The 13,357-nt window shown below is 40.0% G+C and overlaps 1 protein-coding gene across 1 annotated transcript in view; it reads left to right on the top strand.

The window, feature by feature from the left end:
* LOC141472229 (VPS10 domain-containing receptor SorCS1-like) overlaps nucleotides 1–13,357 on the top strand; it is a 305,706-nt gene that overhangs the window by 206,838 nt on the left and 85,511 nt on the right. The window contains exon 6 of the mRNA XM_074159099.1: nucleotides 12,714–12,778. Coding sequence (XP_074015200.1) covers nucleotides 12,714–12,778 — 65 coding nt within the window. The remainder of the gene's footprint in view (nucleotides 1–12,713; nucleotides 12,779–13,357) is intronic.

The raw sequence follows: 13,357 nt of genomic DNA, 5'->3' as shown, positions 1-13,357 counted from the left end.
GAAAGTTTTAGTCTTGAGAAAGCTCTGCCTGCAAATGCTGTCAGAGAAGCTGTAGTGTCTTTTACAGCTGCATTTCTTATACCTGTTTCCAAGAGAATTTTCTTTTTTTTTTCCGCTTATTTCTGGCTGCTCTATGAAACACACCCTCTTCCTACCACCCCAGAGAAATTTAAACCCCTGAAGAACAACATTAAAGCAATCTGCTGATGCCTACTGCATAACTCTGAGAAAATACTCTGTGTAGCGACAACTCAGCTCCTTGTAGATAATAGGTATTTTCTATTCTTATATCCTCTGTTTCATTAAGAGGAGTCATTAACATGCAAGTAGAATCTTTGTTTATTCAGAGCTCCTCTGTTCCCCCTTTTCATTCTTCCACCTGCAGCTCTAAGTGATGCCCTGACATCCACACTTGTGATGAAAGAGATTGTAATGTCTCTCTGTGGAGGAAGGTATCAGATGGGGGATGAGCAGATAAACGTAAGCCTTTAAATTAAGGGGTGACTGGAGTTTTCTTATCTTAAAAAAACAAACAAACAAACAGAAAAAAAAAGGAGGAAAAAGGGATCTGTAATTATCTACCTCATTAAAAGGTTATAAGGACACATTTGGGTTGGGCAGGCTTTAGTGATGGGCTACTGTAAAACTGACATCTCTAATAATTTCTATAATTCAGGTATTTTATCACATATCTGTTTGCATAATCTAAGTATGTGAAAGTGATATACTGAGGAAAGTGTAATCCATTCAGAGAGTCAACTGTATGTTATGTGTCTGATGGAAACATAAAAGAATCCACGCTGCATACAACCCCAAGGCACTTGCAGTTCTCTACTGTATCAACAATTTTTATGTTTTTTATTATTTCTCTGGTAGGTTATTGAGATTTTGCTGTTAAATGTACTGTGACAGAAAAAATGCATGAAAGTTATCAAGGTGCTTAGTAATTCTGGAACTGTGCTCTATGAAAATCCCCTAATTACTAGGAAGGAGTATTCTAAGCAATGTGAGTTCAGCAGGGTAAAACAGAAACAGCGAGTTAACATCCATGGATTATTGCTGATAGCACAGTGTCTACTAATATAGTTGGCATTAGGGGAAGAGAAGGCAGTAGGTGCTAGTTAGAAGAGTTGGATAAATGCCTTAACTAAATACTTCAGAGTTTATTTTTGTGATACTTGGTGATTTTCAGCATACATTCTTATGGTGGAATTTTGTTGGCAAAGATGCTGGTTTGTAGCGAATATAAATGTGAACACAATTGGTGCATCAGTCATATTGGGAATTCCTTTGCTTTTTTTTCTTGGTTTTTTAAAGTGGTCCAGTCAAAGTTCAACAGTGATGTATCCGCAAATCCAAACATTCATGAGCAGTAGTTGAAAAAAAGTAGTCATAGTGCATATAGTTCAATATGGCCAAAACATAGAAGCAAAATTGCTCATTAAAATCTAGATTTTTATTCTGGTCCTCAGATCAAGACATGCCTTCAATGAGAAATTATTTTCTGAAAGTCAATAAGTCAAAGTATTACAATTAGAGATGGCCCTAAAAAATAAAAATAAAGGTTAAAAAACTCATTAAAATGTCTGCAAAATATAATGTATTTTTAATCAAAATGAGACATTTTCCAAAAAGATTCTAATGATAACCTAACCTTGAAAAACTTAGGGAGGGAAAAAAGAGAAATAAAGCCAAATAATAGAAGTTTCTTAAAACTAGCATAAAATGAGGAATAGAAAAGGCCAACTAGTAAATTATATCATCAGGTTATAAACATTAACTGTATCAGTGCTATTGATTTTTCTTTTTATTTTTTACTTATTTGGGTGTTGCATCCAGACAAGCAAGTAGGAGAAATACAAAAGAAATACCACTCCACGCTTCTAGATTAGAGAGCTTTAATGATCAGAGGGCTGAACATCTCTCCTCTGAAGACAGGCTGAAAGAGTTGGGGTTGTTCAGCCTGGAGAAGAGAAGGCTCTGGGGACACCTTATAGCCCCTTTTGAGTACCTAAAGGGGCTCCAGGAGAGATGGGGAGGCACCCTTCATCAGGGAGTGTAGTGACAGAATGAGAGGTAATGGTTTTAAACTAAAAGAGGGTAGATTTATATTAAATTTAAGGAAGAAATTCTTTATTATGAAGGTGGTGAAACACTTGCCCAGAGAATTGTGAATGCCCCATCCTGGAAGTGTTCAAGGTCAGGCCAGATGGGGCTTTGAACAACTTGTCTAGTGGGAGGTGTCCCTGCCCATGGCAGGGGATCAGACTAGATTATCTTTAAAAGTCCCTTCCAACACAAATCATTCTATGATTCTAAGATAACTGTCTTAATTGGACAAAAAATGCAGCTCAGGGCTTTCATGGACTTCATAGGTATAAGAGGCTGATTAGAAGCAAAACCATTTAATAGTACATCTCATTTCCAGTAGGGTCATGTGTCCATGATGTTAATGATTCCTTGAAGACGTTACAGGAGATATGTCAGTTTGGAAAGAGATTTTGTTATGTCTCCCATCTTGTTTTTTTCTGAGTATGTGAAGGAGAAGAAAATGGAGGCAAACATTGTAAAAAAGCAGCCAACCAACCTTTCCCCTCAAACAGTACAAAGATATGCATACACACTGAAAGGCAAAAAAAGATAAACTGGTAAGCAGTTGGGAGGACGGATGGGTAGATAGGGCTATATTTGTGTTTCTTTTATAAGCAATGGCAAAGAAAGTTAATCTTCAGAGTAGAATTATAGAGTATATATCTTTTCTTTTCCAAAGGAGGCTAGAGACTGTATTTTAAAAACACTGACTGTGTTCGTTGGAGCAGCTGAAAGAGCTGAAAATCAAGGGGAAAAATGTCAAAGTCCTGTTAAAAACTTCATTATATTCAATCGGTTGGAGCAAGCCAGGCGAACTGTCCCAGTGTTCTTGTTAGATCTTGGCTTGGTGAGATTTGCACACCCACCCAGGTAGGCTGAGGCAATTTAAATGGCAAGGTATCTGGGCTGTTTACAAATGATGCTGTTTATCGTTGAACAAGACCTTTTAATCACTGCAGGGCAACTGCTGGAGGCTGACGGGGAAGATGCCAATCAAAGGGCATTGTGACAGCCTGTCTAGAAAATCATCCGCTTGATCTAACACACAAGCCATACACGATGAGTTGAAGTGTATTAGAAATTTAATTAAAAATATATGTATTTCGTAACTTAAATATGCTGGAGGTGGGCACATGCTAGAGGGGCACATCACAGCGGGACACGTGACAGTTTTCAGGAGATCTGAAGTAAGCAACTGATTGATAAGGAATAGCATGAGTAGTGAGATTTTCCTTGATTTTTTTTTTTTTTTTTCTGAATTGAACACTGCACATTTGCTTCCAGTTGAAGTTTGGCTTTGGGAGAAGTCAGACTGAAGTTCCGAGCCTCTATAACACAGGATGCTGTTACGTTGCTAATATTCTTAAGCAGTTTCATGGCTGCCAACCTAAAGATACAGGTGCCAGGGACCAGAGCGAAGAGAAAATCTGCAACCATCCCTTTCCTTGGCACTTACCATGCTGCTGCTGCTGCTAACATTACTGATGGTGAGTAACACACACCAGAGCGGTTTGTCACCGTTCAGCGCCCCTGACATTTACCATTTCCTCACCAGAAAGGTCAGTGTTACATCCTGCCCAGCCAGGGTGCAAGGAAACATACTCTCAGTGAGCAGTGTTCACTAAAAATCCCACTGGCATTTCAAAGGATTTAGTGAAAACCCCTGCTTACAGTTCTCAGAGAGCTGGACCCTGATGTAGCTCTATCTTTTTGCTACAAATGAAGGCTGAAATCTCTCAGATTTATCTTGGGAATTAGGATTTTATTCCTGTCTGGCTTCCAGAGATACAAACTTGCCAGCCCCGTGTGGGTCAGCAAGGACAGAAAAAAGACACACAGCATCCTCTTTCTGTTGCTGTTAAAAGCTCGTTTAGACACTTTGGATTTATGATAAGTTTTAGTTCTCAAGAAACTGAGTTCCAAAATACATATGTTTCTTCCCTGGACAAGGCTGAGAAAATTGCCCAAAGTCACACAGCAGAAGTTGATATCACTCTGCTCCTCTGAGTCTGTAATAACCAGATCCTCTGGTCCCAGTAGTTTCTTGAGAGAACTTGTTACTCGTAATCAAATCAAGATTCATCAGAGCAAAATGTAATTGGTCAGTCCCAAATTCTTAGTTTGGCAGAGTTACGCCACGCGAGAGAAAAAGTATTCTCATATCTATTTGATTATCATGGGGGCTCTAAAAATGGGGGAAAAATAGTAACTTGGGTGTTATCCTAAAAGTCATAACTGAATAAAATCTTATCCATTTGCCGGACTCTGCCTCCTTCCTCCCCTTAGAGACTTGTCCTCCGGTTGTGAATAGGGAGAAGAGGTATATTCACCTGAGTAAGTCTTTTGGAACTGAGAGGCTCCATTCTGTTTGATGCATAGTTTGGTGTGTTTTGGTTTTCCCAGTTCAGCAGATTTATCTTAAAAAATCATCCAGAGACACTCTATAAATGAGTACAGACTTCCACAAGCTTCATCTTCTCTCCTATCAGCCAATTCCCCCTGTTGAGGATCTGCAGAAGTAGGCAGGCATCCATATATGGGGTTCAAAAATCTTGATTTGGGGGTTAGTACCAGAAGCCTGCAGTGCTATGCAGGACCCTGGAACGTGTCAGTCTTCAACGGACATTGGACTAAGAAACTGATTTCTCCGGAAACTTATAAAGGGCACCTATAAAAGGCAGCCCTTGAGAGGGTGAATAGTAAAGTTGGCTGTGGATTTGTCTAGATCTATCTCGGGAAGGTTTCACTGCTGTTTTCTGTTGTATGTTTAATGAGCAGCATACTGTATTACCAGAGTTGACTTTCCACTCTTGCTGTAAATGACTTCCTGGCCTCCTCCAGAGCACACTGACTGAGCCATCGCAGTAAAAGATGCCAGAAACATGTGTCTTAACACAGTGGGAACCCATGATCCTATTAGACTGTACCAGCAGAGAAGCTGTAAATCAGGTAGGTTTGGTGCATTATATCAGGGAGCTGAGTTCAGAGGCTGTAATGAGAGGATACCTTCTGCTTTCTCTTCCTTCAAGCCAGTATGATGTCTTAAGTTTCCTGCAATATTCGAAAAAGAGGTGTAGGACAGGAGGGCTATCTTAAAATCAGCATTTAATCCTGGTAACTGAGTTTTATCCACTTAAATTAGATCCTCATTTTAAGACATTCCTCCCACCCAGAATTAACAGCAATAGTTGCCTACCTCCCTGAGAAGTCGCATCCATCTATTTCAGAGTTTTAGCCAAGTTTCCTCTCTGGAGGAGAGCTGTGCTGTTACTGCAGTGGGGGAGAAGGCTTGGTTTGCTGCTGTCTTCAAAGCTATGGGGTATGTGGACATCATGGGGTGGAAGGCTGTGGATAATCCCTCCCAAAGGGTTGAAAAAGTGGTGTTAAGAATAGAAGTGACTCCCCATGGCCTGGAAGTCGCACCACTACCCTCATTTACCTACTCATCTGTATTAGTGTTAGCAGCAACCAGCAACAGCCACCAGTTTTTCTGGGTCAGTGTTGTGAGATGGCACAACTAGGGGAAGTTGAGCTTTACTCACTGTACTGCTATTTTGCATCAGTTCTGGAGAAAAGGTGACAAACTGAGTAAAGCATACCATCGGATGGATTTGGCCCAGTGGCTGCCAGCTGAATTGCACAGAATGATATCGTTTCATCTAATTGGACAATGTGGGAAAGAATAGTGCAGAGATGTAGCAAGGAAAATTTAATTAGATTATTGTCAGGAGAGATTTATTGGCCAGATAGAAAGAAATGTGGTGCTGTTTTATGCCTGTCTGGAATCTGGCCCTTTGTTTCGAAAACATGTCAGGAGAATATGGGTAAGAGATGTTAAAGCTAGAAAACAATCTTTAAAGTATGTTCTAGGAATAGTTAAATCTGTAAGATTTCACATATAGGGACTGAACTAAAGAAACCACAAGAATTCCTTCCCACACTAAGCTCCCTGGGGCAGATTCACTGACCTCTGCAAGCTAAAAAGGAACAGAGGGTGTCTGCAAAGTCCTCATGAAGTCAATATAGTAGTGAAAGAAAAAGGAGCCTGAAGGACTCTCAGGCTCTATTTTTGTCTCTGCCACATAACAACTGTGTGATCTTGGTCAAATCAATGGGGTCCCTGTGCTCTTAGCTAATCAGTGGAGTTTATCTATAAAGCTGAGAACAAAAATTTTCCTCAACCCCTATTTCTAGCTTGATCTGCTGGTCTTGTACTTTTCCATAGGTCTTGAACAAATCAGTAGCATGCAGGGAAGGTTACTTAAAGGTTGATTGTCAAGTACTTTTGTATCTTTGGACAAAAATCTCCCTGTTCAGTGCTACATGTTACTATTTTTATGAATGGCAATTAGGATTTAGAGTGTTATAGAAGCATCAGTGGAACCAAAAAATTGATGCTACTGAGGACTCCACGAACGTCATCCGCTGTTGTTGTTTTCATTCTGCCCTTTAAAACAAAAACAAAAACCTGCTATTCACTAAGTTGGAATAAGCTGTCAGTTTTTTAACATGAAGTGGCAGGATGTGTCCCAGAGGCAACGGAGGAGCTGGTTTTGCATTGGCAAGATTTACGATAAGGGATTCAGATGAGTGCTGAGGCTAAAGGAAGATAAATCCCCAAAGGCAAATTCTACCAATAATTGAATTACAAAGCCATTATCATGTGCTGAACAAAGCAACTTTATAGCTCTATTGTGACACGATAAAGCTTGTTAGAATATTTATGTTCATAGGACAATTTCGGCATAAGGATCTCTCAGAGTATGTTCTCTCTTCCACCTGTCTGTACAGCTAATTAGTCTTTCTGTGTAATGCTGTATATGTGGATCAAATTGGGGTTGGGAAGAAATAATGCTGAAGGTTATGAGACATCTCAAAATAAGTAACAAGTTAAGCACAAAGTCATCCGCAGAATGCAACTAGAGTCTAATGTCCAGAAAGAGAATTGGGATGGGTTGGAGGAAGGAGAAGAGAAGGCACTGAGGCAAATGAGCGTTTTTAATGATGAGGGGTGAAACTGGATTTTCCAAGTGATGTGTCGCTTTCTGTTTGGTATTACATTGCAGCCACTTCTAACCTACCCTGGGTCAGTGCTGATAAGCTTAAAATGGCCAGAACTGTGTGGCTCTCATTCCACCCACCTTAGTAGAGTCGTGCTGTTATCTGTCATGTATCTGCCAACCTTTGCTGCGTGAACAAATCATACCTGTTTCCCCCTAAAAGAAGGTGAGGGATGGTCATATAGGAGTCCTTGTTCTGCACTCATTCATTTCCTCTGAGACGTGGGAAAGCTGCGTAACATCTCTGTCCCCGTATAACAAATGAATGACATTTGCACTAGTTCTGCCTCTGAAAAGGGCATAATAACATTTCTGTTCTTCCAGCTTTTCATTCTGGGCCACTTACATTGAAGAGTCTGTAAAATAGCATTGTGGTTTATTGTTTAGCTTAAAAGACCTTTGATTTGGCTGCTGTGAGCATGTATGATACAAGGAATATGTATGAAAAATTTGCCATCAAGTTTCTTGTGCATGTAGTCCCAGATATGGTGTGATTGTGTCTGAAGTCAAGTATCCAAAACCAAAGACACTCAAAGCTACTTTCCAGAATGCACAAGCCCTTGAGATGGAGCCCTTATTTTCTGGTGCTTCAAGTTCTTTGTTTATGAAAAATGGTAGTTTGAAATTAAGTACACCAAGTGGAAGCTTTTGCTATATTCACAATGATGCCTTTTTGCAGTTCTGAGTGGTCTGACTGCCTTGCAAGCCTCATCAGTTCCCAGCATCCATAAACAATCGGTTTTGTCCCCAGAAGTGAAAAAAGATAGAAGAGGTGGAAACCCCAGGATAACAGGGTCTCTATTGAATTTCCTTGGCTCAAAAGAGCTGACAGGCCAAGGAAGCCAAGGTTTTAGAAATGTTTCAGACCGAGAGATGGCAAGGGGTTGGTCACTACAGAAATATGCCAACTAGCATTTGCTGTGCAATGGGCAGTGCCAGACTGCTTTTGTTTAGTTCAGCCTAGTTCTAAACCAGAGGATGATTTGGGGTCTTTTCCCTGTGCTGCTTCTCACGGTGGATATAGAATCTGCATTCAGAGCAATTACTGCGCTGCAGCCACTGATACCGGTTTGTGAAGCCCTCAAGTGCAGATGACTACTTAGCAGGCTTGATGATGATTAAAATTTTAGGAAGTAACTTTGTAGTAGGACTGTGGGGGTACTACATTTTTCATAACACGAGCATCTTCTGCGTAAAAGCAGCAGGTTTACTGCCTTGCGCTCCCCTGGGCTTTTTAAAATCCTCATTTTCCCAAAAGATATTTTTTTTTTGGTCTTTTTTTTTTTTTTTCACTCTTTTCCTTTTTCTTTTTTCAAAACATCCAGACAATTATACCAACAAAACACAAAAAGCTAATCGCAAAAATACAATAGGCACCATTCAGCAGAAAGTGTTGCAAGCATATCCCTGGTGTACTGAAGTTTCAGGGAGCATTACAGAAAGCCTGAGATTAAAGGGACGGACAAAGGGCATGCTGGCATTTTACCATAAAGTGAAAACATAGACCGTGGCAAGAAGAAAAGTTTGTGGATGTATGAGCGATTGGTCTTTGAGAACGAATGCTGAAAGGGAAGAATAGAATTGAGAAAAAAGAGAAGAAAGTGCTGCCGGTGTAGCTAACAAAAGTTGCTCAGAATAGGGCAGGGCAAAGTTTTGCACTGCTGTTTATTTTTAGAGAAATTTCTGAGAGAAATCAGTGACTGAGTGGGTCTCACAGCATTGTTCACCCGTACCTCTGTTCTTTGCAGGGTGCTTTGTTTATAAGCTATAAAATGTGAAACGCTTTTCCTTGTTTAATTTCTTAAGTGTACATTGACCAGGTTGTACTGACCAGGTACCCAAAAGATAATGAAGTAGAGTGGGCAGTTGTATCAGGTTAGAAACACTGAGTCTGAGGTTTGAGGCTTTGGTGTTATCTAGGGCAGATCCAGCATGTCCTTTCCTTCTTCCATGTGTGAAGCACATGTTTATTGATCACTCTACTTTTAGTGTAAGAACCTTCAATGTGGTCATCAGTCAGGACTGTAATTTCTTTGTAATCAGTTAGGTTTATTCATTTCGTTTCATACTGATGCCATGGGCTTAACACTGTTACTTAATGATATTCAGGCTTGTAGAAGTACATTGTCCTCCTCAGCTTCTAAGGATGACACTTTTTTTCCCCCAACCAAATGAAAAAGCCAAGAAAACCTACTAAAAGTGTAGCTGTACACTCAGTAGTGTTGTGACAGATCTGGTTGACATACTAAAAATTTAAGATTTCTGATGTATATTCCACAGTTTCTAACAGGTTGTTTCCAGTAGATGCTTTAAGAACTGATTGTCCTATGCATGTAAATAGGATACGTCTATCTTCCTACAGAGTGCATGTTCTTGGGTGTGGTGCAACCAAGAGCATGGTCTTTATCTCTTGTATATGCTCATTGTGGTCAATATTGCATTTCTGAATGTCTCCTAGGCTTTCACATGCCATATAGTAAATAATGAAGCTGAGGTAAGCTATATAAAACACTACTCTCTCAGAGAGAAGGTGGCCCAGGACATTCTCCTTTACTTACAATTCATAATTTGTAATTCATGTTTTTAAATGTAGGTAATGCACACATATCTGGTCTGTTGTGTTACCTGTTTTGGCACCTATATATGATCACACATGGGTGTCTGTAGTGTAAGTGTACAGACATCTTGTATTCAATGGAGAGAAACAGCCCTTTTCAGGATAAAGTCTGTCTTCTCATGACGTCACATCGAACGCTGTTCAGATGAACCACAGGGTAAAACTGCCAGTTTCTCCTCACTGCCTGCACAGAGAGTTGAGTGTGATTAGCTCAGTGTTAAATATCTATAGTGTATGACTGGGTAAGATGAATATGACTTCATGTGGCTTTTCAGGACGTATGGAGGGATGTCTAGAGAAATATCACAGGGCTACCATGGAACAAGACAGCATGATGTCACAAGAAAATGTGACATTAAAAAAATTCTGGTCAGTAAGGTCTCAGCAGAATCCAGATGGGAGTGATATGTTTCTGGATGACAGCTGTGTACAGCTAATATTGATTTGAGCAGATATGGATTTGTATTTTGCAACTCAGAGTTCATGTTATCATTTAATATTATGGGCCCGACTGTGACTCTGTGCTGTCACAAGCAAATTAAGCCTATTATATATCAAAGCAATGGAATGTATATTTTCTAAGGTAGCAAGAAAGATCTTGCAGATAGGAAGACCTGGATATGATTCTTTCCTCTACCTCAGATGTCCTGTTTGACTTTAGGAACTCCCTTAGATTCTCTGAGCCTTAGTTTTCATCTTCATTTGTCATCACCTTTCTAATTTGCAGGGGTTAGGAGATATCAAAAGAAAGGAAGCCCTTGAGTAGATGAATAATGTTTATCACCAGTCATGTTTCAGCCATCCTTGTTCTGTACATCCTTGGGACAATTGATGGTTTAATTCTACCTTGAGTTGAAGCTTCTGCAGTCCCAATACTGACTGTCATAATGTGAGACTAAGCAATATGCAGGTCACTACAGCTGTAGCCTTCTAACTTTCATGGCTTTGTGGGTGTAGATATTTATACACTGTTCTTAAGACATTTAAGAGTTTGATGTAAATTATGGCTCATATCACAAGTGAAAATAATAGTGACAGTAACATCCTATCCATCAGTGAGACGTCTCTTTCTGAATTATCTGTCTTTGCCTGAGAAGATGCAATAGAGATGTTTCTTGGGGTCAGAATAGCGCTGTGAGGAAGAAACTCACAAAGCACCTGACTGTAGAGTCACAGGCTTTAACTAGGGCAACAAGTTCTTTGCTGGATGAATACCATTGTTGTGCGTCTCTGAGGAGACAAAGCATTCAAATCCGTGGAGTATAATCCTTGTTTCTTTGGAGAGTTTACATCCCCATGAGGCTGTGTGAGGTCAGGAAGAGGAATGCACTGACAAAGCTGTACTGTGTCTTCTGCAGTAGCCCAGTTCCAGGTGTGCTTAAAGCCCGCTGGAATAAACAGGAACAAAATGGAGATATGCCAAATTGAAAGCTTAGTCCTTCTGAACTTTTTTAGAGCTGTTCGTCACTGGCATCTGTCTATTTTGAACTGCATTGTAACTAGCAGGCCCAGGATTTTGGCCCTAAATCTGCTGATAACAGGTAAAGGAAAATGCCCTAGAAAGGTACTCCCTTCCCACCCACTTGGTGTCAGTTATCAGGAAGCAGAGATTTCAAATGGAAGTTGAATGTTTAGGAGAAAAAGACCTTGCCATAAATGTTATTAAAAAAGGAGAAGAGGTGAAAGCAACGCTGGCTCAGAGCCTTTTCTGAAACTTCCAGTCCTCAGCAAAGGAGAACAAAAAAAAAGGAGAACTTCTAACTAGAGAATTGTACAAATTTTGTCAAGCAAAGCTAAGGCTTAATCAGGACACAAGTAGTCTTGTTATTGTTAACGTTTTTGTAATGGTTATTAGTTAATGCGCATGATGATTAAGGACTGGAGCTGCCTCTGATTGCAGTCACTGGGAACTGAATTAAGGTCTAAATCACTGTTTGAACCTCACTTTTGATTTCCTGGAAAATAATGAGGCTTTGAAGAACAGCATCTAATTTGTCTATCACTGGAAATGAATGTTTCTCTTCCCTGATGCATCTGTTAACTTGGAGGTTAGGCAGCTAACAAGGAAATGTTTGTTTAACCCTTAGCCTTAATCTAGGATTATGACTTGGATGATAGGACCAAGACCAGAAACAAGGCTGATGTCAGAGATGCTGCTGAGGCTGCTGTACAATGGGAATGGCACATACTTGCCATAATTCAGACTATCCATCAAACCACTGGCCATTTGGAATGTCCCAGGGAGTTGTTGAGGCCAGCAGTGCCAGTCCCGGGCAACCTCAACAGTGGAAGCAAAGCTTGAGTCTATAAAACCCTTATTTGCAGTGCTCAATGTCTTTACCTTGTTGCTTGTTAATTCAGAGTGAACAGTCATTTTCTGAGTCAATCCTACATTTCTTTTATTAATGGAACACTGTTTTTATTAGATCAGAAGTGATAATATGTCTCAGGATGAAATGAGTTTTTAAAATTTCTTAATTAATGAGGGAATATTGATCATTAAGAGTGTCAATTAAGCAAATGTGTATAAAAAGTCCAATATAAAGGAACAGCTATAATTAGTATGCTGGCAAACACTATTATCCCATCAATTAAAGTCTCTGTATCCCACCCAGAACTGAAATGCATCCTTCTGACCAAACCAAGGGGTTGTCAGGTGCCAACAAGAATAGAAGCAAGTCTCTTGGTGTAAAGAAGTGAAAGTGAAGGGGTCAGAAATAAAGAACTCCTAAGTACAGTGGCATTGATTCAATAAAATGGCAAAATTTCTTTCCAATTTTCAAGTTTATTTTAGGGAAAACTCCAAAATGCTTTCAAAATGATCAGCTCTTTCTTGTGAGTGTGAGTTTAGGACCATTTTAACAGGATCTCTTGTGGAATTAATCTCTCAGACATTCATGGTGTCTATTGTTTTTAACACCTTTGAATTAATCTGTCGTTTACAGGTCTATGATGGGGTCTGGTAGAGAGCCTGATCTCGTGCACCTGGAGGCAAAGACAGTGGATGGTCGTAAGTACATCAGCTTCCAAATATTGTGGTATTCTGGACTGCTCTCATGTTCTTGTAACCACAGAATATCATGATCGAAATCTGACTTCTCTTTACTGCTTCACTCATTTACTATGAGGGGTTTGACTGTTCCGAGGCAAGTCTGTCCGAAGAGAGGTCTTGCCAGCAAGGCAAAAAATTGGGATTAACCAGCTGTGAAAGGAGCTGAGAACATGGTAACAAAGAAGAGGTCATAAGCAGTAATTGGAGTTAGTATATACAGCACTTTACTTTCTTCCTACATGATTTTTGTTCATGGGAACAACATGACATTGGAGAGAAGTTCCTGGGTCACAGACTCTAGCTGCTGTTGTTTCACACGGTTCATACTATCACCTTGTTGATAGCTTTACAGTTTTAACTTACCAGAGATACTCTGCCTTAGGTACTAGCTTTGAAAATACCTCATTTCTCTCACATTAGAAACCTTTTAATGACCAGCCTAAGTGTATCCTTCACTGTTACTGCTTGTCCTATCATTGTCCTTCACTTTCATCAGCTCCTCTCCCTCCCTGCTTTGCCTCTTGAGGTGCTTTTCTC

Source organism: Numenius arquata, chromosome 15 (assembly GCF_964106895.1).
Source record: "Numenius arquata chromosome 15, bNumArq3.hap1.1, whole genome shotgun sequence".
Lineage (NCBI taxonomy): Eukaryota > Metazoa > Chordata > Aves > Charadriiformes > Scolopacidae > Numenius > Numenius arquata.
This window is presented reverse-complemented; position numbering and strand designations above follow the sequence as displayed.